Consider the following 23,768-nt stretch of genomic DNA (forward strand, 5'->3'; position numbering starts at 1 on the left):
ATTCGCCCCGGTGTGGTGATGTATGTAACTACCGCATCATCAAATGATACCCATGCTGTCTGTATATACATACGATGTTTAAATGCATGTTACTTTCCTAAAGATTGCTGGCGGCGGGATGATCTCGAGCGCGCTCCCGGATGCTCGAATGCGTCGTGGCGCCAATAGATAGGCACCAACCCAGAAGGTTGACCAAAGCGCCGGAAAAGCGGTTAATCCGCATTTGGCACCACCAATGGGAGTCGTTGGGATTGCGCCGCCGGAGCCACAGAACGGACCCACTTCCTAGTGTTTAAATGGGCTACAACAAGATGCAAACAGGCCAAACACATGGATCGCGGTGGTGTGGGGCTTTCTCAACAAAACGTGACTTCGCCTCCCCAACATCTTTTAGATGACCTTGCCCGTCTAGGTTTAGTGCCGTTAAAGCTTCGCATCTTCCAGCGGACTGGAGGAACACGCCACATTGCAGGCGTAGAATTTCTCGACCGAATTCCGGTGAACAGGCGATCGCCCGTTGGCCGCAAATGGCTGACCTTCTTAGCGGCCATCACATGCGAACCCGGCCCTGATGTCAACTGCCATCGTTGTGTGCATGCGATGGCAAATTACTCGGGAGCACTTCACCGTTGAGCATTTGCCCGCTGCCCCCCCCCCCTTGAAAGTCCCGTTCGAGGCTGGCGGAAGTTAATAACCGTGGGGGAATATCAGACCACAAGGGGTACTTTGTGCCAGCCAGGAACAACAAAGGGCTGCTGTTCTGTGACTATGTCTTGCGCGATCCCGAGGCATAATTGAACCAACCATGAGCCACATCAGAAACTTTATCTAAACGGGAGCCATGCATGCTGCCATGATAAGATTGAAAACCTAATCAGCAGTTTAGCGGTATTCTCAGATTGAACACCGTACTTCGCAAGAAGGAATGTATGCTGGATCTTTTGTGTCGCCCATGCATACGTAGAGGGCCTTTCGGGTTAATCAGCTTTTGTTTGTGAGGAGCCGAACACTGGCCAGCTCAAGAAAGTGTGAACGATGGCATTCAGGCATATTCCCGGGTCCCAACTTGGTTCACTAAGGATTGAATTTTATCTGTTCGCTATCCGGAGGTAAACAGATGAGACCTCTCATGATCAGAAATTCAACATCAAACGAGGTCCCTTTGATGCGTGGTGGGGCAACGGCAAAACTCCACATCTCCCTCAAAGACCGAGCCAACCGCCCAGGAATTCATATCAAACCACGGCGGGAGAAAATAAATCGCCGTCCACTTCTGCGCCCGTGGCACGAAAAGTCGGGCTGGTTCGTTCCTGAAAATAGGTTACAAGTGGTAACCAGATCGTAATTCTGATAGGCTTTCAATACGGTACCGACACCTGGGCCGGATCAGGATGTCTGTCGCTGCAGCCGAGCCATGCGGTCGACAGCAGTTGAAAACTCTTCCTCACCGTTGGATTCGACATAATGAGTATGCGGGTTGCCATTTCTCATTCATCCCTTGTAAGGAGCTTCGAAGAGGCCGGCTTTGATAGCTTCATAGAAGTCATGGTAAGTCATCTCTGGCTCAATCCATGGCCGTCCACCAGTTACCCCCTGAGGAGGAAGAAAAAAGAGTGGTTCAACAAGCATGCAAGACAAAACATTGCTATGATCTCCAAGCTTGAAAACAGTGAAGTGGAAAACTTACCAGACCTGGCCTCATGGCAGCATGTGTAAAGTCGCCAGTGCCCTGTAAAATGTCGGCACCTTCAGTGCACCTAAATTATCAACTCCAAGCTGTACTCTATATATTGTTCGCATTCAACAAATTGGAGGCTGCAACTGGCTGACCACACTGCGACTCCATGGCGTTGCCCGCGGACGTGAAACACTCTGGAAGCCACATCATCAACTGTGAGATGGCTAAGCTGAAGCATGGCAGAGAGCTAATTTTTACATGCCAAAATGTAATACAGTGTTGATACACGCAGCATCAGATGAAAGCTTGGCGCCGATGAAAAGTTAAAGAAGCTTTCACGACGAGAGCGGCGAATTGAGAGGAAAATAAAAAGACGAAAAAGGACTGGCCTCACCATCTCCTCCTCCTATCCCTCTCTCCACCCGCCTTCCTCTTCCCTTATTCACCCTCCTTCACAATTCTCTCTTTTCTGTAACCTCCATTCACTCTCTCGTCCACCGGCTTGAGGTTCAGCTGAAGCTTCTTTCCGTCTGAATTCCTCACGGACATCGAATGGTAAGTTCTTCAGGAACCAAAGCCAAATCTTCTCATGATTGGCTTTCATGTAAACTGTCTTTTGATACCAATTGCAAGCCAACACATGCTAATAAATGAATCTTCAGTGCTTCTTGAAAGCCAGCACTCTCTTTCTGTGATCCCTTTGATTTTGAGTTCACGGAATTTTTGGTTGAGGCTGCATCCCGGCGGACTTTTGGGCTATCGACATCTCGAATACCCACGACCATTCGCTTCTCGAGCACATTCTCTGGAAATAATTCTCGAATTTTAGTAGGCAGTTAACGACGGCGTCCAATATGTCTTCTACCGCTCTTCCAAAACGCGTGGCGCTTCACCGCCAAATGACCGAAAGCTCTTCCGTCACGAGCTCCGTCACCCCTTCACCTATGGAAAGTCCGCGACACTCTCCTTCCACCACCTCTCTCTCCTCGCTCGCTTCTGAGGCACTAGCAGAAGGTAGCGGCAAGTTGCTTGATACCTATGGCAATGAATTCGAAATCCCAAACTTCACCATCAAGGAAATCCGGGATGCTATCCCAGCACACTGTTTCAAGCGGGATGGTGTCCGAGGCTTGTTGTATGTCTTCAGGGATTTGGCATGCCTGGGAGTGACATTCTATGTCTTCCACAATTATGTGACACCTGAAAATATCCCATCCACTCCTATGCGGGCTGGGTTGTGGGCCCTGTATACGTTCGTTCAAGGACTTTTTGGCACCGGTATCTGGGTCCTAGCACACGAATGTGGTCATCAGTCCTTCTCGCCATCCAAAGTTCTCAATGACACCGTCGGATGGATTCTTCATTCTTCTCTACTTGTTCCTTACTTCTCATGGAAAATTTCCCATGGAAAGCACCACAAGGCAACCGGTAACCTCGAACGTGATATGGTGTTCGTTCCTAAAACCAGGGAGCAGTACGCCTCGCGCATGGGATATTTTGTCCACCAGCTAAATGAGGTCATGGAAGAAACTCCAATCCAGGCGGCGACCAACCTCATCCTCCAGCAATTGTTTGGATGGCCAATGTACCTCTTGTCCAACGTCACCGGGCATAACAACCATGAGTGCCAGCGCGAGGGTCGCGGCAAGGGCAAGAAGAACGGCATGTTCACCGGCGTCAACCACTTCAATCCTTCGAGTCCGCTGTATGAGGCAAAGGATGCTAAACTTATCGTCCTCAGTGACATCGGTCTGTTAATCATGGGCTCCATCCTGTATGCTCTTGGCCAAAGATTTGGCTGGACCAATCTCCTCGTTTGGTACTTCATCCCATACCTGTGGGTTAACCATTGGCTCGGTATGTACCTCGTGTTATTCCGTTCTTCCTTGGGTATATCCGACTAATGAGGAATATTTTCTAGTCGCGATCACTTACCTGCAGCACACCGACCCCAGTTTGCCACACTACCACTCTTCGGTGTGGAATTTTGCAAGAGGCGCTGCTGCCACCATCGACCGTGAATTCGGTTTCATCGGCCGTCAACTATTCCATGGCATCATTGAAACCCACGTCCTTCACCATTACGTCAGTACTATTCCATTCTATAACGCGGACGAGGCGACCGAAGCTATCAAGAAAGTCATGGGTAAACATTATCGTTCGGACACCAAAGGTGGCAGCCTTGGATTCATCAGAGCTCTGTGGCGTAGCACTAGAATGTGCCAGTGGGTCGAGCCATCCGAGGGCGCCCAGGGCGAAGGCAAAGACGTTCTCTTTTTCCGAAATCGCAACGGATTAGGACCCAGACCGCTTGTTGTCGAGCCAGAAGAAGGAAAGGCCAAATAAGACGGGACAGCCGATGCACAGCCATGCCGGAAATTAATATCCATACACAAAAAAAAAGGGGTCTGGTGTTTTTGTTCCGTTAAGTATCTGGGTTCAGGCGTTGGGAGCTCGCATTTTTCTCAACCGACTTGGAGGTTTGCACGTATATGCAAGTTTAATATTGCTCTGTGTGCTGGATATAGCCCATGGTGACATCCTGAAGGTCCACGCCGAAATTGGTATTTAAGATTAATAGATATGTGGGGTTTAGGGGTTATCGGTCTATTCGATAATCAAGGAATCAGCAGTCGGTGATACAAGACGACGACTATTTCCATCGGGGTCATTTACCTAGTATCTTGTTTACTTACCTGCTTCCTCGACCCTGGCGTCCTTCCCTAGGAACGTTCTATTTTCACAATGTCATGATGAGCAACGAATCTGTGTTGATAGACCAATAGATACTTTGAATAGACCAATACCTCATCTGTCGTATTTCTCAAATAGGTGCAAACTAACGCTGGAAATAACGATAAAAGTACCAATATGTGGAACGACAGACAAGCTCGTCGCATCCAGGCGTATCTGGCCTGCTCAGGATTCAACATCATACTCGGTAGGCTTTTCTATTTGCAAGCTATGCTTGCCCAGAATCGCCGGTGGAGGAACCAACTTTATCGTGATCCTGCTTCCTCTTCGCCACGCGCTGTAGGCCACGATATTCAGTGGGGACTTGCAAGATTAGAGAAGCAGCCTGGAGAACACCAGGCTTTTAAAGACTGCGGGATACATTGTCCGGAAGCCAGCGGGAAGTCCAGCAGACGGCGCGGGGGAATGGGCGCTGTGGCTATACACTGGCCTGAGCGGCTGGGCCGGAGCCAAGGACTGAGGCGGGCGGAAAGATTGCGGGGACAGGCCAAATTTTGGTGGATCAAATGTCTTGGATGACGACCTCAACAAGCTCCAAGCAAAATTGCGTACAACACAGAGAAATGTGTGGATAACGAACAGAGCAAGGATTTCGCTCTGATGTGAAAGGAACAGCATTGATGAAGAGGTACTCCATGTGCTAGCTGACTTTTGTGTCAGTCAGGAATGGAACTGAATGTTGTCGTCCAGTGCAAAACAGTGCAGGGAGATTGTGCAGATCATACAAGAATTATGGCAGACTGGCTGAGCACAGCTATTCATCTAAAGAACAAATCTTACTATTAAGACGCCAAAGCTCTCAAACAAATATATACAGTTCTTACATCAGCTGAGGTGGCTCTTGTCTTAAAGATGTACAGAAAATGTTACACCACGGATGCCACTAGGCAAGATCTCAAACTCCACTGCTTCCGATGGAAGGTCGGACGTATTACTATCTTCAGTTGTCGATCTTTTGGGGTCCTCTTCAGACTTTGAAATATGGTTACCTGACGTCCAGGGTGAAAAAACGACCTGCATTGTTCGCTTCCGAGTTTGGAGCACCGTTGCCTGTGTTGAATAACTGGTGTTGTCATTCCCAGATTCTGGTCCGGGAGCTTTTGTGAAAGATTGGCTTTCCGGTGCTTCCTTAGTTCCAATCGCTCGCCGATACTTAGTCTGATTTCCACCAGGTTCCTGATTCGGGCCTTTTGCTTCGACAACATCGCCGTTCTGATTTTGCAACACGAGCTTCGAAGGATCCTTTTTTATTTCATTGTTCGTTCGATGGTCGTCTGACAGCTCAGCGAATAAATTCGTACTCGTATCCACTGCGACGCTTGTACTAAGGATATTCGAAGACTCATGTATCTTCAGCACAAGGCGACAACCCAGCTGATTCGCCCAGACAAGCCCTAATGCTGGAGTCTTCAAGGCCTTTCGCTCGTAGGGGTCCCCCCACCCAGTGTAGAATGGCTGCTGGTACGCAAAGCTTAGGACTGCGCTAAGATTACGGATGTTAAGCTGTGGAGTATCATCGCGGTCATCGTTTGGTGATAATGCAGGAAGGCCTTGGGTGGTGGCTACCTGAGCTTGAGCCTGCCGTAGTAGCGAGTAAGGTGAGCCATCCGGATGAGTAGGCGACTGGCATGTCAGTGACGAGGGTATTTGCTGAGAAAAGCCGGGATACTGTGAAGAAGGTTGGGCCGAAGGCCGCTCAGCAAAGCGATTGAGAAGATACTCAGGCTCCTCTGCCCAAACGGAGCCATCTAAATGGCTAAGCCTGTCGGAAATCTGGTTGGCTACAACAACGGCTATATTATGCGTCACTGCCAAATTTCGCAGAAGCTGTCCCAGCCTTTTGAGCTCCCATGCACGGTCTAGTAGCCCACACACATTATTAATGGAGCTCTCCACTCGGTAATTTGCTGTGATGGAATCAATAACCACCAGGCCAACATTGTATCTCGATATGGCAGCGGGAACGTGGTAGTTGAGGATGTGGTCCTGAGTTTCAAGATCGACGGTGGTTATTGAGAGGACATTATCCAGAGACGGACGTTGTACGTCCTCGGGAAGCGATATCAAAAGGGGATGCCCGTCAAGTAGCTGGGACAACCTATTTGTAGCTAGGTCTGCTTCAGTCGAGATGTACAGCGCATTTTTGCGCAGGCCGTATGGAGGTGGGAGTTGGACGGACAGGAGCAGGTGAAGCAAAAGTTGGGTCTTGCCGCTGCCACTACAGGGTAAGCATCTGTAGTCAGTAACAAGCTATAATGCTAGGCGACCAAAGAGCTCCATTGGACATACCTTTCTCCTGCTATTTCTGTCACATATCCAGTCAATATTCCACCTGAAAGCACATCGTCAAGGAGGGGGTCCAAAGTACTGATAGAGGACAGGCTGGGTGGCTGGAAGGGTGCGCGAGCATCCTCGTTGCTATCAATATCATCACATTGTACCTGTTTTCTACCATTTTCGTGCTGCTCTGGCCTGGCGTGATCAGGTTTTAGTCCAAGGTCTCGGTGAAGTTCTTCCAACACATGGCTCGTGAGCCTTTGGACCTCTGCGACTGGTATTCGTGTTCGTTTCGCGATTTCAAGAGTGTCAAGAAGCAGAAGCTCCTTAAGCGATAATTCTGCCTTTTCAAGCGCCGGTACGATATGGGAGTATGGTTCAATTGGGAAATCGGGAAGCGTGGTCAATAAGTCCATAGGTATTTAACCCTGGGGACTCGCATGTCGGTGGCGTAGAGTGTGGTTAGAATTTTGAGCGTCTTTTGCCCCAAGAAAATCAGCACTACCATCCCAACCCAACACTCTCACTACTCGCCTGAGAGCCGATCCAACAATTCAAGAGAATTTATCTGTGAATTGGCCCTCATCTATTCGATGAGTAGGGTGCTTCACTCAAATGGCGAGATCGGCTAATAACGGATCCGCTGGTTCAGGGATTTGCTGTCTGGACTTAAACACCCTTGCCAGCTGCCGCACCGCTTAATTTCCTGGGAGTCTACGGGGAGTTTTTATCGTCAAACTAAGCCGAAACAGATGGATGGAACAGCCATTCGCGCCTTCAGAGTTACATTCCGGCGAGGGGCCCTGCGCCCAACAGCTTGGGCTTTGAGGGTCGGGGCCTGGCGAGACGACCCCCCGGGATCAAGTGCGATTTGCTTCTCCTTTACTTATACGCGAGGCAGAATGCCAAAAGAACCATGCCATCTCCGCCATGATCTTCCAATCGTCTTGAGTCATCTTGTCTCAAAAAGCGTGGACTTGCCTTTTTTGATTGGATTCTTTGGCCCATCAACGCATGTTCACAGCCGGCTTGCCGTGATATCACCGCGATTGACAGCAGTCTCCTCCGTACATGTTTCCCCAAGCGGGGTATTTGCATGGGCATGAGCACTAGGCGCGGAAGTATTTTAACTGGTGGCTGTCCGCACTTTTAAAACATAGCTGGGCATCCTTCTTATTCCTCAGCGACATCGAGTCTATCCAGGAGACAGTCTGCCCTTATCTCTCAAATCTTTCTGGAGGTCGGACGTAGACCTGTTAACAAGCGTCTTTTCATCCCCCTATCCATCTTTTTATTAGAACCCTGAGGGGATCTTTCTTTCCTATCTTCCACGAACGCGGCGGTGGGGCGGAAGACCTTAGAACATCATGGCTCAACCTCACCCGTTGGATCAATTGCGGGCAGAAGAAATCGTCCAAGCCCGAGACGTTATAATCCAAGCGTGGCCTGGATCACTGCTTCAATTCCGTTCCATATTCCTTGAAGAGCCCACCAAGTCATTGTTGATTCCATTTCTGAAGGCAGAACACAACGGTACATTAAATGGGTACACTCCGCGTCCACCCAGGTTGGCTCGCGTGCAATATGATGTGGTTAAAGAAAACAAATTTTGCGGATATACGGAATCTGTTGTGGATGTTAACTTAAAAGACGAAGTCAGTCGGCAGGATTTCGATACCTCTTGCCAGCCCTACTTAACAATGTAAGTCATATGTAAATTGAGAGACAAGCAGTTTGCATTAATCGATGTCGTATGTGCATCTAGGGAGGAAATGAAAAAGTTTTTCGACCTCTGTCTTCCATCTCCATTGTTCCAGGAGGCTACATCCAAGTTCAAGCTACCAGAAGGGTACGAGGTAGAACTCGAACCTTGGCCATATGGCTACTCGCCTCCAGGAGAAACTCCTCCTCGCTATATTCAAGGCCTTTGTTTTGCGCGAGACAAACGCAACGGAAACTTGGATTCCAATCACTATTCACATCCGATACCAATGATTGCCATATTAGATGTGTACAAACAAGAGATTGTTCAGATACAGAAACTTGCTACCGGTGGAACTGCGGATGGATTAGCATATGATACCCATCAGGAAAATCCCGTTGATCATTGTCGCCCTGCGGAATACGTTCCTGAACTCGCTGATGTCGAGTACCGTACTGATATCAAACCATTAAATATTATCCAGCCGGAAGGACCGTCCTTCAAAGTGAGCGGCGAAAGTCTGGTCGAATGGCAGAAATGGCGGCTCCGCGTAGGATTCAACCCTCGCGAGGGCGTCACGCTCCATGACGTCCACTATGATGGTCGCAGTATTTTTTACCGTCTGAGTTTATCTGAGATGACTGTCCCTTATGGTGACCCTCGTCCACCCTTCCATCGAAAGCAAGCCTTTGATTTTGGTGATGGAGGTGCTGGTCGCTCCGCAAACAACTTGGCTTTGGGATGCGATTGCTTGGGTGCAATTAAGTACTTGGATACTTTTAATACTGATTTTTCTGGACAACCAATCCCGGCCCCAAACGTGGTGTGCATTCATGAACAAGATAATGGCATTGGGTGGAAGCATACCAATTTCCGTACTGATCGGCCCGTTGTGACACGGTACCGGGAACTGGTCATTCAGTATATTATCACGCTTGGAAACTACGAATATGTTTTTGCGTATAAATTCGACCAAGCCGGAGCCGTTAGCCTTGAAGTGCGACCGACCGGCATTATTTCAGTAGTTAACATCGATCCCGGCAAAACTTCTCCGTGGGGAAATGTTGTCGCACCCGGTGTTCTCGGCCAAAATCATCAGCATCTATTCTGCCTACGGGTTGATCCTGCTATTGATGGGCACAGCAACACAATCTTCCGCGAAGAATCCTTGCCTATGCCGATTGACCCTGCCACCAATCCTTACGGGAACGCCTATAACGTTGTATCACAGCCAATCGAGAAGTCCAGCGGATTTGACGCATCTCCATTTACTAACCTCGTCGTTAAGATGTCTAACACTAATATACGAAACCCAATATCCGGCAAACCGGTGTCTTACAAGTTCACACCGCCACCCTCTCAACTCCTACTAGCAGACCCTCAGTCTATTATGGCCCGTCGAGCCAAATTTGCCAGGCATCATCTGTGGGTCACCTCTTACAAGGACGGCGAATTTTACGCCGCAGGAGATTTTACAAATCAGTCCCACGAGGAACGAGGTGGACTTGCGGATGCAGTTTCTCGCGACGAGAATACAGTTGATACAGACATCGTGCTATGGTCTGTCTTTGGATTTACCCATAACCCGAGAGTTGAAGACTGGCCAGTCATGCCAGTTGAGAAAATTGAGCTTCAGTTCCGCCCATCTGATTTTTTTGATCGCAATCCTGCCTTGGATGTTCCCGCCGTTAAGAATACAGCTAGTGTCCTTGTTGGGAACAAAACTTGCTGCCAGTCCAGTGAATAAGTTGTCGGGGAAGTTGAGGAAGGGCTTACTTTTCATAGGTATGCCACGATAATGGAACTGCTATCACATGAAAAGGCTGAACTGTACTTAAATGATTTGTGTACGACTCGAGTTGATTTTGGGATTTTAACTAATAACGATGTAAATTTCTTTTAATCACAACGTCGCTGGATTTTCATTAAAATTGATGCTGGAATTTATCAGTAGTCTGACCTCGGCAGGTTTGCAGGTGCGATGGAGCGGCATAATTCCACTCACTGCTGTGGCACATTGATAGGCGCTATCTCATATCCCACAAACATAAGGTCTGAGCACCCGTTTCCACAACTGTGAGTTGACCGATGGGCCATACCTTCTTGCCTCCCAGATAAGACTATCAGGTCTCACGTAGTATTTCTCTCAAACTGATAGTTACCCAGGCCCGGCTGGAAGAATGGTCCCAGCTCTGGAAGCGAGTGACCGGAAAATTTTCAGGCTAGAGTGTGTCTCGCCGAATGCCTGCGCTCTTTATCTCGCACGAGGACGCCCGGCGACTTTGTCCGTTTGGTAGTGATATGGCGATGGGTCCGTTTGCATACTAGCTTTTTCCCGAATGCAGGCTAATGGATCCCGTACCGTGGCTGCTTCGAGCAGTAGCCCTATTTTTACTAAGGGACTACTAGTTGAAAAATGAGAGCATATGCTTGGCTACAACATGGAATCCTCAAGACAGACCATCATGACTCTGGTCTGCAGATTGTTACGTGTATAATATGGCGTAGATGAAAACTTTATTGTCTGAATGTACTCCGTAGGGTATAGTTATACAATACATACGCTATGCAATCCAAACATGACCGAATAACACCCTAAATAGGTATTCGCTGGGAATATCCATCTCAGGATCCAACAGCCAATTTATTCTTTGCCTGCGCCATACGGAAATACCTTTTAGCGGTCCATTCCCGCATGCTTTTACCTTTCCACACCATGAGGAGAAAGGACATGTTTGTAGCCAAGCACACCATCGACATAATGATAGTTGTATCTCGCAAACCATTGTGTTCCAGCCAGGGCCTGAGAAGATAAAAAGGCATACGTTAGGCATCAACGCATTCCTAGAAAACGATAAAAAGGGAAATAGGGCAGAAGCTTACTCGATAGCAAAGGTAAAACCAGTACCAATGAGATTTCGGATAAAGAGCATCAGGACGAGGGCTTCTGATGCAACGCGAGGATAACAGTCCACCGCATACGTAATCGCAATGGCTGCACCACTTCCAATGCCAAAGCCAATTAAAGCCATCCCAAATCCGGCTGGAAGAATCCAGTGAACTCCATAAAGTGATCCTAGGCCGTACATAAAGAGGCCACCGGTATTGATGATAGCAGGGATAAGCATGGTCCAAAGACGGAATTCTGGTTCTAGGATCCCTTTGTTGCGACGAGAAAGGCGAAGGATACACCAGTCGGAAACGTAGCCTCCCCAAACCATACCTAGAATACCGCCAATGAAAGCTGCAAAGTTTGTGTTACCGACGTTGGCCATGCTGAAGTTGTAAGGTGGTGCACTAAAGGTAGCGGACTGGGTCACAGTGATAAGGGAGAGCCACATGATTTGAACTCCGTACACAAGGCCTCCCCACATCACGGCAGGGTAGGTGACAAGAAAGAATGGGCTAATCGCCACAAGCCATAAAGGCCTGGGATCATTGTAGCTGGTATTGTATAAACCCATTCGTTGCCAATAGGTTTTTGCAGGCGGTGGTGAAGATGCCACCGATTCCGTATGTTGGATGAGAGAGTCTCCGCCTTTTTCCACAGCTTGAAGCTTGTCTTCTAGCATAGCATCTGTAGAAAGTTCCGAAGGGGGCAGGGGCCTCCGGAATACAGATTCTTCCATCGTGAACGCTTGGATCACTAGCAGGATACCGAAGAAAATGACGAGATACCAGAAGCACCATCGCCAGCCTTGAGAATCCGCAATATATCCAGCTGCCACGGGGCCCAAATATGAGCCAGCATAGATTGTAAAGACGTATAAACTTAGCCGGGTGCCTTTCTCATGAGCAAAGAAAATGTCGGCAGTGGTAACTTGAACAAGAGAGTCCACAGGCGCAGCACCAAATCCAGTCAGGATACTGACGCCAAAGTACATTTCCACTCTATTTTGGAAAGCACCCAAGATGCAACCGGCGAAGTTAAGCACGGTACCAACGATGTATACCGGCCGTCTGCCGATTTTCATGGCAATTGGTTGCAAACACACGCAGCCAATACCTAGAAACAAGAAGCACAATGCCGACGACACATTCAGCCGACCGAAGGATGTGTTTAAATCGATTGTAAATTGAGTCTTGAGGACGTGGCCAATATTAGTTGACTTGGTGTCTACTCCGTGCAAAGATTGCTTTCCAAGAAAGTAGTAAATACTCACCCAAACAGGTCCTACCCAGTTGACGGATACTGCAGCGATGAACCCCCAAATCCACAGCAGCCAAAAATGATATTCTTTTCGCAGCCTACTCCAGTTGAGTGGGTCATTTGGATCGTTTGTTGGCTGCGGTACCAAAATGATGTCTTTCTGACCACCCTTTTGATGTTTAACATCCATCGTGCCCTCCACTGTGCAAGAAGGCAAAGTTGATTAGCAGAGTGACTGGGAAATGGGATCGATGCAAAATACTTACAGTCAACGATGTGGACGGTCCCTGGGACCATTTTGATCCCCTCGACAATGGGAAACTCCATAGTGACAGCGTCCACCCCAGAATTCAGCTGAAAAGGAAACGTAAAAGGGCTGTGCAGTCAGAATACTGCGTTCCATGGCGCCGGTCACATCTATATATCTTGCCATGTTAACTCAGGGAGCGCGCCTGACCTGCATCCAAGCTAACGGTTTGTTGAAGCTAACCATCCACAGATAGCATTCCATACGGAGTACTCCGTACAAAAGGTGCGAATTGGTTCCCCAGAGCTGATCGTTTTGCGGGGGAGATTGATGGTGACTGGAACCGATATCATGGTCCACACTAGTTCAGGGCAACCATCCCCTGATAGGGAAGTCCATGCCGCCCCACGTGTGAAACAACGGTTAAACTTTGATATTAATCGGATTAATGGAAATAATGATTGGCTGGGCGTTGCCGACCACCGAGGCCTCGATTGTTGGCATGGTTATGACGGCAAAGAATTCAACCTTGTTCACCCCTGGCGAGGAAGCACCCGAGTTCAGTATACAACTCCTAGTGGTTTTTCAAGGTCTAGGAAGTCGAGAACTTGAAAGGAGCAAGGTAGTTATCGTCCAGCATTATCTCCGCGATATCCTCCAAATGAGTAATCGCGATATTGCTGAGACCGAGTCTGGGGCATGTTGGCAAAACTTGAGGTATACTGAAATGTGAGAGGCCCAAGCGCTTCTGAATACTGGACTGTGCAAGCCATTAGGGGATAGCTTCAGCTATTCGGAGACAACAAGATGTCCAATCCCGCGCCTTGTGTATGGCGAATTGGAAACCAAGCCAGTCGGAATTTACCTTCCGCAATGAAGAACGGTGATGGCATGACCGGACATGGTCCGATCGTACAACGAAGCTGATCCTTCAAAAACTTGTGCTATGCACTCACATTTTAGAAATTCTGGGTCAGCCATGCCCAAGTTATTTTAATATGAGTGCCAGAGAGCGGATATTGACCCGAGGCATAAGAAAAGCGGCTGGGTAGAATTGTTCCGGTGACAATTCTAGTTTTATGTTGAGTACAGAGTACTCGAAGCGATTTCGCCCTGATAGGATTCTAGCACCCGGACTGCATTTTGCAAAGGCAAAATTTTAGAATAGGATCAGCGTGAACTGTGAGATACTAAAGAAGAATCTTGGAGGGTACAATGGCTTTATCTATTCTGGCCACTTTTTATCGTAGCCCCTGATAATTGAGTCACCGGGAAGAGGAGCAGGAAAGCTCTCTTTTTGTAACGAACAATCAAGCCTGCATCATGTTCCCTTCATTCTCAGCCGAGTCTCCCATGACAGCGCGCCCACGTTAACGGGTTACTGGTCAGTTGGCCCACGCTCGATTACGCTGCAGGCAGGTACCCAGCCGAACGAATAGTCTGTTCGTAAGCTTAAGAGCTGCATTTGTTTGGCAGGCTAGTCCATTACTTTCCGTTCTGTCGGGTGCGCGCGCTCCGTCTCTTCCATTGTTGCATTTCTTGCATCATCCTTGGATGCTTATGCGCCGTGAAAGTGTAGTAAGGACTTGAGAAGTAAAATCTCGCAAAATGGTGGATCTATGCAAGGTTTGCATTAAATCATAACTCCGTGTCCACAGTAAGCAGGCCCGCGAGCAGGGCAGAACGAGTTTGTCTGCAAGAAGGACGACGAAGCAGGACGTGGAATCGATTGAGTTGGCACTTATGAGCTTTGTAAAAATGCATTTCAAGCCTATGCATGACTAAGCTGTAATTTTACCATACCGGTGATACAGCATGTTCCCCACCGAAACCCCAACATCCCCGCACCCCCACGCTGAGTCGACGACTTGGGGCCCACGACAGGATGAGATCCAGAGGAGAATTGGGATTGGATGAAAGGTCCGGATAGTTCACTGTGAGCTTTGGCGCCTCACTTTATCTCCGGATTTAGTACCATATTATATGGACACTTCGGTTGAACCATTTCTACCACCATCTTTCGAGTGGAGCTCGATTTCAGCTATTGTGCAATTTGCTAACAGCTCGGCGCCGGCCAGCATTGTAAAAATCCTCTTCGGTTGAGCCGGATGTACGAATTTGCAGGTATAAATCCCTGGAAAGTAATACCATATTGAGTCTATAGTATTTCCCTTTATATCCACTTCTCATTCAACCCGAGTGGTCTCTCAGTAAAAACCGCTATGGACAAGAGAGTCTCAATTCCGGTCACCTTACCAAGGGACAAACCCACCGTTGCCTATTGGCAAGATCCCCCGGATGAGATAGCGGACTTACGCTCCAGCTCGCAATTGCCAGGGGACGCAGATGTCGTTATAATTGGTTCTGGAATCACTGGTGCTGGTATCGCATGCAATATCCTTTCCCGAGCACCACATACGAAGATTGTGATGCTAGAAGCAAGACAAGCATGTAGTGGTGCAACAGGAAGAAACGGTACGATATCCACAACCTTTTTCTCTGTCTCACTCGCCGTATTCAAGTAGTTCTCCCAAATGCACCCAATAGAAGCCAGATCGACCGTGGAGTCACTTGCTGATAGCTGTTGGTGTTTAGGCGGACATACCAAGCCAGCGTCATACGTATCCTTTTCAGCCAATGCCGAGAGCATAGGACTCGAAGAAGCCATAAAGATTGCGAGATTAGAATACAATACCCTCAGACATATCCATGCCTTCGCCAAAGAGCACAATATCCCCTGTGATAATCGGCAACTCGAGACTGTGGATATCGTGTACGATCAGAAAACATGGGATGATTCCGTCAAAACAATCGAGCTCATGAGGAAATGTATGCCGGGAGATCCAGCTAGTCAGTACACAGTTTGGACCGGCAAAGACGCAGAAGAAAAGTTCTTGTGCCCTGGCGCCGTTGGAGCAATTACTTATGAGGCCGGTAGCGTAAGTGCTTATAAGTTTGTGATCGGAATCCTGAAATTATGTCTCCAGAAGGACCTAAATCTTCAAACAAATACTCCAGTGACGCGCCTGTCTCGACAAGGCGGACAGGGTTGGGCCGTTGAAACTGATAGAGGTACCATATACGCTCCCAAGGTCATCCTGGCCACAAACGGTTATACTGCTGCTATCTATCCGAAACTTCAAGGGGTGATCGTGCCCCTTCGTGGGCAGATAACTGCCCATAGGCCAGGAGCAAACATGCCAAAAACCGGATTACCGAGGACCTACTCGTTCATCTACGGCAATGGCTTTGAGTACATGATTCCCCGACCTCCAGGCTCTAAGCATGCTGGTGACATTGTTATTGGCGGCGGTCTGGCCATCGCAAAAGAGGAGGGTTTGTATCAATATGGAACCGTTGACGATACCGTCTGTGATACGGATATCGTCGATTATCTCATTGCAAGCACGGAGCGCTACTTTGGAAAAAATTGGGGTAAGGATGACCCTGCCGGCCGTATTCGGATGCACTGGTCAGGGATCATGGGGTACAGCGCGGATGGACACCCGTTGGTTGGAGAAATGCCAGGAGAGCCTGGCTTGTATATCTCTGCATCCTTCCAAGGCCATGGTGGGTTCAAGACCCGGTTTCTCGCACCCAAGCTGTAAATTTGCTAACCAGTTTTTCAATTCAGGAATGGTGCTTAGCTTCCTTTGTTCTCAGGCGTTAACAAGTATGTTATTTGGGGATGATGAACAATGCCTATTTGCATGGTTCCCAAAAACATATAAAATAACTTCCCAGCGCTTGAAGCAGAAGTTTGAGAAACGGATAACACGATTGATAACGCCAGAAGTGAAGAGCCAACTGTGATGTTAGGTGTCATTGGATGAATGAAATCAATAGACAACACACAAGTGTAAAAGCACACCAGATTCATATTATAACAGAACGCTGATAATACATATTGAATATGTGTCCATTCAACTTAAGTGAGTGCCTAGACACATTGCATTTTGATCAGAAGACATAGGTAGCGCCCTGTACATATTGTATATACATACACGGTTGCACATCCCAAAGAATACAGACCATAGACTGGCTAGCGAATTCAAAGATCCCAGTGATTGCCCTGATCCATTTTGCGCCTAGAAGTGATGCCGAGAAACCGGTCCCATCCTCCCTCTGTGTGTTTTATATAAAACATGTTAGTATTATCGTTGACCCTGTACTTTTCTTTACCTTACAATCAAATCTTTTCAACCCTCTTTGGTATCAACCTTTTTCGTGGGTCTATCACCATTTTCAATATTGCTCGAGGCAGCATGGTTTCCATTCGCCGGGGCATCTTCCTCACGAGCGCGTTTCTGACCAGCAGTGGTGGTGGCTTCCTTGGACTTGAGGCCTTCGGAAACTTGGACGATGGGAACACCGCTAACGACACAATGATCATATTAGCTTCAGTTTCGACTCTAGAAGAATTTGAAAAAGGCGGGAGCACATACCGGGCATCTTTCAGCACCTCTGGGCGTCCGCCGTCTCTATCCCTATTTCCGCGACCACGATGGCCACCTCTGCCTTTACCGAATCCGCGCTTTTGATCATCGGCTCTCCGGTCTTTCCAGTCACGACTATCTCCACGTCCACGGCCACGGCCTCTGCCTCTGAAGGGCCCACGATTCTTGCTCGGCTTGAGCCGCCCGGCTTCGATTTCTTTGAGCTTCTCGTCACAGTACTCCTTTTTGCTCTTAATGAGTAACTCAGTGGTTCCTTTCCACTTGGGCTTTGGATCAAGAGCTAGGAATTTTTTTTGAGACTCCTCAGAGTCGAATTCGACAAACACGCTCCCCTTGAAAATCTTTTCGTTGGTGCGTCGGAGGCGGACAGCATTGGTCGGTCCATAAGGAGCAAAGAAGGCTTCAATGTCGAATTGTGTACTTGGTTCTTCTTTACCAAAGCCTTTAGCATAAATGCTGCGGTGCATGGCCTTGTCCTCGAATACTTTTGCAACCGACTCCTTTCCACTTTCAGTCGCAGATTCTGGAAGCGGCACCTTGCGCCGAACGCAGGTATTGTCATTGGTGAGCTCGAGGGTTTGAGAGTCCTTGAGGGCGTCGACAATGGCGCTGAAGGGCTGGAAACGTCTCATCCGCTTAAATGAATGAAGTAGGGATAGTTCGACGGGGTTGTTTTCGCTGCCACCAACTTTGGAGAGCAAGAATTTGTCCATGGGAAGATTAGAATCGGAGAAGTAAAACTCAACCTAAAGCGGAACACGAGAGGTTAGCTCCCATTGCGACGCTATTGCTTGAATTGAATCACCGACCTGTTTGCGAATCTGCTCCGGATCGCTGGTTTGTTCCAATGTAGTCACATCTGACTTGATATTGTCCCTATAGTTCACCCGTTTCTTTTCTCCGCCTGGGGCGCTCCGAGAACCTCCACGCCCACCTTTTTCTTGCTTCGACTTATCCTCCGGGGCTGACTCCTGGCCTAACTTGTTCGCAGCTGCAATGATTCTAGCCTCTTCTTCCGCTTCGGCATCAGCTTGAGCGCCGTTCGCTGGGGATTCTGTCTTTTCTGGCTCGGTCGAAGCCGGGGCCTCTTCCTCCTTCTCTTGCTTGCCGGCTTCCTCAGCCTTCAGCTCTGCAAGAACATCCTGGACATCCTTTTCTGCCTCAGCATTTGGGTTTGCTCCCATTCCAGTGGGTTTCTGTGCCTCTGCCATTCCGCGCTGGCCGTTATGTGCGGGGAAGCGATGCGGAGGAAAGAGAGTTGTTAAGAGAATGGAGCTCTCTGTCAGACCAAGAAAATGAAATGTAGAGCAACTGAGAACAGAATTGCGTCTTTGAAAAAGTAGTCTCTAGAGAGATAATCATCAGTACAGTGGGATAAGGTACACAAGGAGATTCCTTGCACGCAGGTGTCACTAGCACAAGAGAATTGAGACCAAAGCCGAAGATCAGATACATACCTGAATGATTGTTCAAAACATTAATACTAGAAGACAATCTCTGGGTATTTTTCCAGATAGAATCCTTTTGATATTGTGTGAGGGGAAATTTTGTCTGCCGCCTCCACACATTTTTTTTGCGCGTTGCAGGCTGGTGTAAACCTGACATTTTTTACGCCAAGACCTGGCATTAGTCGAGGCCAGGTACGGAGTACGGCGTATAGGAAATTACAGTTGTAATTTTCATTCTTCTAGGTCTCCTCCATGCTTCATCCAAGACTCTTTTTTTTTTTTTTTTTTTTTTTTTTTTTTTTTTTTTTTTTTAGAGAAAATACAAATTAACCAACGATATCGATATGGTACCTGTTCTGAAGACCAGAAGCGGCGCTTTACGAAAAACTGTGACGCTGGTCAAAAAGTTGACAGCGCAGCCAACCCTAACCAATGAGCATATGTAGTTGTTGGTTCGAATCGCGGACTTGAGACCATGCGACGGGAGGTACGAAGGCTAAGACTAACGAAGGGTCTGGACGGCCAAAATCGTCGGAGGATCCCTGACATTTGGCCTGCGACTTTGAACCACGGAAGTCCAATCGATGTTTGAGCTCTCGGAATGTATCAAATGCATGCTCGTAACCAGGCGATCCTTGAAGACTTGCCAAATTTCCGGAACGTTTCCCTCAGATCGTCTCCGTACTTCAAATGTCCCAGCCTGCATATCATCCACCGATCTCAGGTTTGGAAGAGATGTGTGCAGTGGCGCCGGCTGTTGCCCAAAAATAGGTACGCTCCGGGAGAGTGGAGCCTGCTTGGGGCGGATACGACAACCGACTGTCTGTAATTTCCATCGCACCTGAGTTTAGCGCCACTGCGAAGAACTGGCAGCTGGCTGTAAAATGGCGTGGAAATAAACTTCAGAACAGTGCGTGTCATTCCACAGCGTCGAATAGGGCCAGCCACTGCAAAGGGCGACTTCATGCACGGTGTGAGACACCACTTATCCTGTGTTACCACATGTCAGTTCCCATGCCCTTGTGGAAGTAGACCAACCGATCGGTTTTGGTTCCTCTGCTGCCACTCTCTTGCTCCGATTTGCTAGTCGAGAGAGAGAAATGCGACCTTGGGAGGCGACTGTGCCTGTTGGCGAATCACACCCCATAGATGCATGGACTTTCGACAAAAGACCCCATGATTCATTCGGGAGGGCAACAAAAGGGCGCTTGTTGCCTTATTAAAGAACAAAGCTTCGTCGGAGACAAGAAGCCAAGTCGAGATGGACCCTATCTTGCTGCATACTCAATGTTTTGCCGCAGACCGGTGAAACACAACCATCTTCGTTCCCTAGTCTTTAACAAATGGCTTTTCCTTTTTCTTGGGTCCTCTGCGCGTTGGTCGCTTACCTCTGACAGGAAGACCAATTTTTTTAAAAAAGTTTTCCCCCTTTTTTTTTTTTTTTTCTCAATGTCTTTTTTTCCCGCTGCTTGGATAGTCATCGCTCTATTGTCAATCTCTCCACCATATCTCCTTCTACTCCGGCTTCTAGCGACGTCAGCGATGTTCGAGTGACGTCGGTGGAGTCACCTTCCTTTCGTACCTGGATGGTTGCTGGTAACTGCAGCCAGGCCTCACTTTCCTGTTTGTTTTTCTTTCGTCTGCCCGAGAGCCACTAGGTAGTCAGTGCTGTACTTTGGCCCGGGATCGCTGCTGGTCTGGCTGAGATACAACCCAGTGCTTAAGGAGCCTGCTTTGCCTTGATAAGTTGTTGATACTTGCATATGAATTATTAAAGATTTATTTTATAATTTTTGGCTGGTGGAATTCCTTCACCATCGCCAATCCCTGGTAACTACGGCCTTCCAACATATCACATCTCTACCCCATTCTCACAGTCTTAGAAGTGTACAAGAGCTCAACCGCGGCGTTTCTCCAGCTGCACAACGGACTTTACAGTCGGTTACCCCACTGTTTGATGATCCTACAGCAATAAAATGACAAAGGGCACACATATTTGTTTACTAGTGAGTGCCCATCGACTACTCTTCTTCTGTTCATTGTACGCAAGTCCCTTTTATTGATAAGTCAAAAAGGAGCCCCAGATTTCTCTTGCCTACAGCTCGACTCCATAGCCTCATTTATTTGGGATTTTAAGAACAGCAAACTCATATATTCGATCGCTTCAAACTACTAAATTTTGACCTGCGTAAGGAAAAGATTCAGAATGGCGCTTCTGAGTAGGGCGGCGGCAGAGCAGCCCGCGCCGGAATGGCGTCTTCAGGATGTAAGTGAGCTAAGCCGTTGCAAACGATCTGATAATCTGCCCTATACTTACGACGTCAATGGCCCTGTAGAAAATCTATGTTGGAATCATAGGTCCTGTTATGTGCGCTGCCTTGCTAGAGTGGTTCCTTTGGCTCGCCGCTTTCATTTATTGCCTGTACAAGGTATTCGTCAAGGCCGATCACTGGAGTGTAAAGCTCCTCGCTGTTATAATGGCTGTCCTCTTCTCCGCCCTACGGTATGTTCAAGTGTTGCCAGGTATTGTGCCATTGGAGAAAACTGAGTTTTCGCTCTCTCGCAGTGGTATCTTTCTTCCAGTCATGGTTGTTACGCTTCCTCTTCCATCTACGATCACACGATACTTCCCAGAACGCCTGGTTTCTTTCTTGCAGTGGTTCGCTTTTTGGACATTCGCTGTTCTTCTTATTGTCCCGTGGCTCTTCTGCATTTATAGACTGGTGACGAACTCACTAGGCCGAACGAAGCGCATAAAGGAAGTACTCGATGTCCGAATCGCGCCCAAGACGGTCATCGTGATGCCCGTGTACAAGGAGGAGCCGCCAGTGTTGATCAAGGCCATTAATTCTGTAGTTGATTGCGACTATCCCGCGGAGTGTATTCACGTGTTCCTCTCCTTCGACGGCGATCAGGTGGATGAACTTTACCTGAAAGTCGTGGAGCATCTTGGAGTTCCAATAAACTTGAAGAGGTATCCACAAAGCATTGATGTGACATATAAGGGTTCAAGGATAACAATCTCCCGGTTCAAACATGGTGGGAAAAGGCATTGCCAAAAGCAGACCTTCCGGCTTATCGATAGAGTCTACGAAAATTACCTTCGACGCAATGACGACCTATTCGTTTTGTTCATCGATTCGGACTGCATCCTTGACCGGGTATGCTTACAAAATTTCATGTATGATATGGAATTAAAACCAGGGAGCAAACGCAACATGTTAGCCATGACTGGCGTCATTACGTCGACAACGCAGAAGACGTCCTTGATCACCTTACTGCAGGATATGGAATACATACACGGACAGCTGTTTGAGCGGTCCGTCGAATCCGGCTGCGGAGCGGTGACATGTCTTCCTGGAGCACTTACAATTCTACGTTTCTCTGCCTTCCGGAAGATGGCAAAATACTACTTTTCGGATAAGGCAGGTCAATGCACAGATCTTTTCGATTTCGGTAAATGCCACCTTGGCGAAGACCGTTGGCTTACCCACTTGTTTATGATCGGGGCAAGGGAGCGATACCAGATTCAGATGTGCACAAGCGCTTTCTGCAAAACCGAGGCTGTCCAGACATTTCGCAGCCTGCTCAAGCAAAGAAGGCGCTGGTTTTTGGGATTTATTACCAATGAGGTCTGCATGCTTACTGATGCCCGTCTCTGGTTCCGCTATCCAGTTCTCTGTCTTGTACGGTTTATGCAGAACACTATCAGGACCACAGCACTGCTCTTCTTCATCATGGTTATATCTATTATTACGACATCAAATCGCGTGTCCAACCTGCCTGTGGGCTTCATTGCAGTATCGCTAGGTCTGAATTATTTGCTAATGTTTTATTTTGGTCTCAAGCTACGACGATATAAGGCATGGCTTTATCCAATGATGTTCATCCTGAACCCGTTCTTCAATTGGCTATATATGGTCTACGGAATTTTCACAGCTGGACAGCGCACTTGGGGAGGGCCGCGGGCTGATGCCGCAGCGGCGGACTCAACCACGACACCAACTCAAGCGGCCGAACAGGCAGAAAAAGAGGGTGATGAACTAAACGTAAAAGTTGAAACGTTTACAACTGGAGCTGCACTTCCAGATAGTGTTCCCGTGCATCCTTCTGACAACATCGAAGGTCGATTTGCTCCTCCAGAGCGGAACTCGCAAGGATATTATAACAACAAAAATGTATCGGGACTCTCACTTCCTACACATTTCGTGCCTGATCCAGGGGTGCCACGCCTTCCTCTACATCCACGCAACTCGTTCGACTCTGAATTCACAACTGGATCAACGACCAATTCCATCTGCTGGCCCCGCCGGCTAGAGAGTATCGTGGCGGAAGAGGAAGGCATGGAGCAGGTTTATATCACAGTGGACGACCAGCAGAAGATGAACCTTGCACGGCAAGCTATGCTGTCAAATGCCTCGGTCGACGGAGTGCCTTTCGACTCTGTGTCAGACCAGGAAAAAGCCAGCATGTCTCGTGCCCAGGGGCCATACAATTCCGACAGGCGCTCAGTTTCACCGGACTTCCGATCGTGGAGCGGTCCATATAGCCGTCCGGTATTTGACCCGGCCCTGCGGCCGCGCGCTGGCCAAAGCCCTCTAAGAACGAGCAGCGCGGCTGAACCAGACGATGATGAGAACGGAATGGCCCATTCGGTGGAGTTTCCTAGGACGGCAGACGCATCTGTCGCCGCGGCGGAGTCTGATACTGAGCAGGAGCCCGTGGGGAGAAGAGAAAGACGGAGAAGGTTGACCAAACAGCCACGAGAACCGCATGATATGGTATGAGATGATTTATGTACATAGCAGTGGTTACTCCTTTTTGTGTGTATTCTTTTTTTCTTACCATCGATTTTCCTTTTTTCTTTTTCTTTTTCTTTTTCTTTTTCTTTTGTTTTGAGACTCTGTGCATTGGCCTTGGTATGACTGACACGGCGTTTGGAACCTTTGAGCGTAGTACCTGTGGCGCAGCGACACGACTGATGTTATGTTATGAATGATGTGGAAAAAAAGCAACAGAAAGCTAGAAATTTGAGAAATTTTTGTGTAGCAATCA

The 23,768-nt window shown here is 48.2% G+C and overlaps 8 protein-coding genes across 8 annotated transcripts; 5 read left to right on the forward strand and 3 right to left on the reverse strand.

The window, feature by feature from the left end:
• Positions 1–330: 330 nt before the first annotated feature.
• On the forward strand, positions 331–633 carry D8B26_005946 (uncharacterized protein; the record flags this gene model as incomplete). The annotated part of the gene is made up of 1 exon (XM_066125044.1): positions 331–633. The coding sequence occupies one exon, from the start codon at positions 331–333 to the stop codon at positions 631–633; it is 303 nt and encodes a 100-aa protein (XP_065981125.1).
• Positions 634–1,951: 1,318 nt separating this feature from the next.
• On the forward strand, positions 1,952–4,485 carry FAH12 (Oleate hydroxylase fah12). The gene is made up of 3 exons (XM_003070034.2): positions 1,952–2,233; positions 2,341–3,535; positions 3,600–4,485. Exons 2-3 carry the CDS (start codon positions 2,533–2,535, stop codon positions 4,022–4,024), a joined length of 1,428 nt encoding a protein of 475 aa, XP_003070080.1. The 5' UTR covers positions 1,952–2,233; positions 2,341–2,532; the 3' UTR covers positions 4,025–4,485.
• A 690-nt stretch (positions 4,486–5,175) lies between these two features.
• On the reverse strand, positions 5,176–7,253 carry D8B26_005948 (uncharacterized protein). The gene is made up of 2 exons (XM_003070033.2): positions 6,722–7,253; positions 5,176–6,650 (listed from the first exon to the last, which is right to left on the reverse strand). Exons 1-2 carry the CDS (start codon positions 7,123–7,125, stop codon positions 5,279–5,281), a joined length of 1,776 nt encoding a protein of 591 aa, XP_003070079.1. The 5' UTR covers positions 7,126–7,253; the 3' UTR covers positions 5,176–5,278.
• An 823-nt stretch (positions 7,254–8,076) lies between these two features.
• Positions 8,077–10,243, forward strand: D8B26_005949 (uncharacterized protein; the record flags this gene model as incomplete). The annotated part of the gene is made up of 2 exons (XM_003070032.2): positions 8,077–8,411; positions 8,475–10,243. The coding sequence occupies 2 exons, from the start codon at positions 8,077–8,079 to the stop codon at positions 10,156–10,158; spliced, it is 2,019 nt and encodes a 672-aa protein (XP_003070078.1). The 3' UTR covers positions 10,159–10,243.
• Positions 10,244–11,036: 793 nt separating this feature from the next.
• Positions 11,037–12,888, reverse strand: D8B26_005950 (uncharacterized protein; the record flags this gene model as incomplete). The annotated part of the gene is made up of 4 exons (XM_066125045.1): positions 11,037–11,214; positions 11,295–12,493; positions 12,575–12,762; positions 12,828–12,888. 4 exons carry the CDS (start codon positions 12,886–12,888, stop codon positions 11,037–11,039), a joined length of 1,626 nt encoding a protein of 541 aa, XP_065981126.1.
• A 2,139-nt stretch (positions 12,889–15,027) lies between these two features.
• Positions 15,028–16,634, forward strand: D8B26_005951 (uncharacterized protein). The gene is made up of 3 exons (XM_003070030.2): positions 15,028–15,283; positions 15,404–16,378; positions 16,443–16,634. The coding sequence occupies exons 1-3, from the start codon at positions 15,031–15,033 to the stop codon at positions 16,619–16,621; spliced, it is 1,407 nt and encodes a 468-aa protein (XP_003070076.2). The 5' UTR covers positions 15,028–15,030; the 3' UTR covers positions 16,622–16,634.
• An 88-nt stretch (positions 16,635–16,722) lies between these two features.
• D8B26_005952 (uncharacterized protein) lies at positions 16,723–18,844 on the reverse strand. The gene is made up of 5 exons (XM_066125046.1): positions 18,723–18,844; positions 18,075–18,611; positions 17,254–18,011; positions 16,996–17,182; positions 16,723–16,933 (listed from the first exon to the last, which is right to left on the reverse strand). Exons 2-4 carry the CDS (start codon positions 18,474–18,476, stop codon positions 17,008–17,010), a joined length of 1,335 nt encoding a protein of 444 aa, XP_065981127.1. The 5' UTR covers positions 18,477–18,611; positions 18,723–18,844; the 3' UTR covers positions 16,723–16,933; positions 16,996–17,007.
• Positions 18,845–21,048: 2,204 nt separating this feature from the next.
• Positions 21,049–23,734, forward strand: D8B26_005953 (uncharacterized protein). Its single transcript, XM_003070028.2, has 2 exons — positions 21,049–21,216; positions 21,280–23,734. The coding sequence occupies exons 1-2, from the start codon at positions 21,080–21,082 to the stop codon at positions 23,498–23,500; spliced, it is 2,358 nt and encodes a 785-aa protein (XP_003070074.2). The 5' UTR covers positions 21,049–21,079; the 3' UTR covers positions 23,501–23,734.
• Positions 23,735–23,768: the final 34 nt, after the last annotated feature.

The sequence above is a fragment of the Coccidioides posadasii genome, chromosome 3, assembly GCF_018416015.2.
Source record: "Coccidioides posadasii str. Silveira chromosome 3, complete sequence".
NCBI lineage: Eukaryota > Fungi > Ascomycota > Eurotiomycetes > Onygenales > Onygenaceae > Coccidioides > Coccidioides posadasii.

Coding starts and splice junctions, on each gene's coding strand:
- FAH12 (XM_003070034.2), top strand. CDS start 2,533: ATGTCTTCTACCGCTCTTCCAAAACGCGTGGCGCTTCACCGCCAAATG. Junction 3,536..3,599: donor GTGGGTTAACCATTGGCTCG/GTATGTACCTCG, acceptor AATATTTTCTAG/TCGCGATCACTTACCTGCAG.
- D8B26_005948 (XM_003070033.2), bottom strand. CDS start 7,125: ATGGACTTATTGACCACGCTTCCCGATTTCCCAATTGAACCATACTCC. Junction 6,651..6,721: donor ACAGAAATAGCAGGAGAAAG/GTATGTCCAATG, acceptor CTTACCCTGTAG/TGGCAGCGGCAAGACCCAAC.
- D8B26_005951 (XM_003070030.2), top strand. CDS start 15,031: ATGGACAAGAGAGTCTCAATTCCGGTCACCTTACCAAGGGACAAACCC. Junction 15,284..15,403: donor TGGTGCAACAGGAAGAAACG/GTACGATATCCA, acceptor GTTGGTGTTTAG/GCGGACATACCAAGCCAGCG. Junction 16,379..16,442: donor TGCATCCTTCCAAGGCCATG/GTGGGTTCAAGA, acceptor TTTTCAATTCAG/GAATGGTGCTTAGCTTCCTT.
- D8B26_005952 (XM_066125046.1), bottom strand. CDS start 18,476: ATGGCAGAGGCACAGAAACCCACTGGAATGGGAGCAAACCCAAATGCT. Junction 18,012..18,074: donor CGGAGCAGATTCGCAAACAG/GTCGGTGATTCA, acceptor GTTCCGCTTTAG/GTTGAGTTTTACTTCTCCGA. Junction 17,183..17,253: donor GAGGTGCTGAAAGATGCCCG/GTATGTGCTCCC, acceptor TTGTGTCGTTAG/CGGTGTTCCCATCGTCCAAG.
- D8B26_005953 (XM_003070028.2), top strand. CDS start 21,080: ATGTGCGCTGCCTTGCTAGAGTGGTTCCTTTGGCTCGCCGCTTTCATT. Junction 21,217..21,279: donor GTCCTCTTCTCCGCCCTACG/GTATGTTCAAGT, acceptor GCTCTCTCGCAG/TGGTATCTTTCTTCCAGTCA.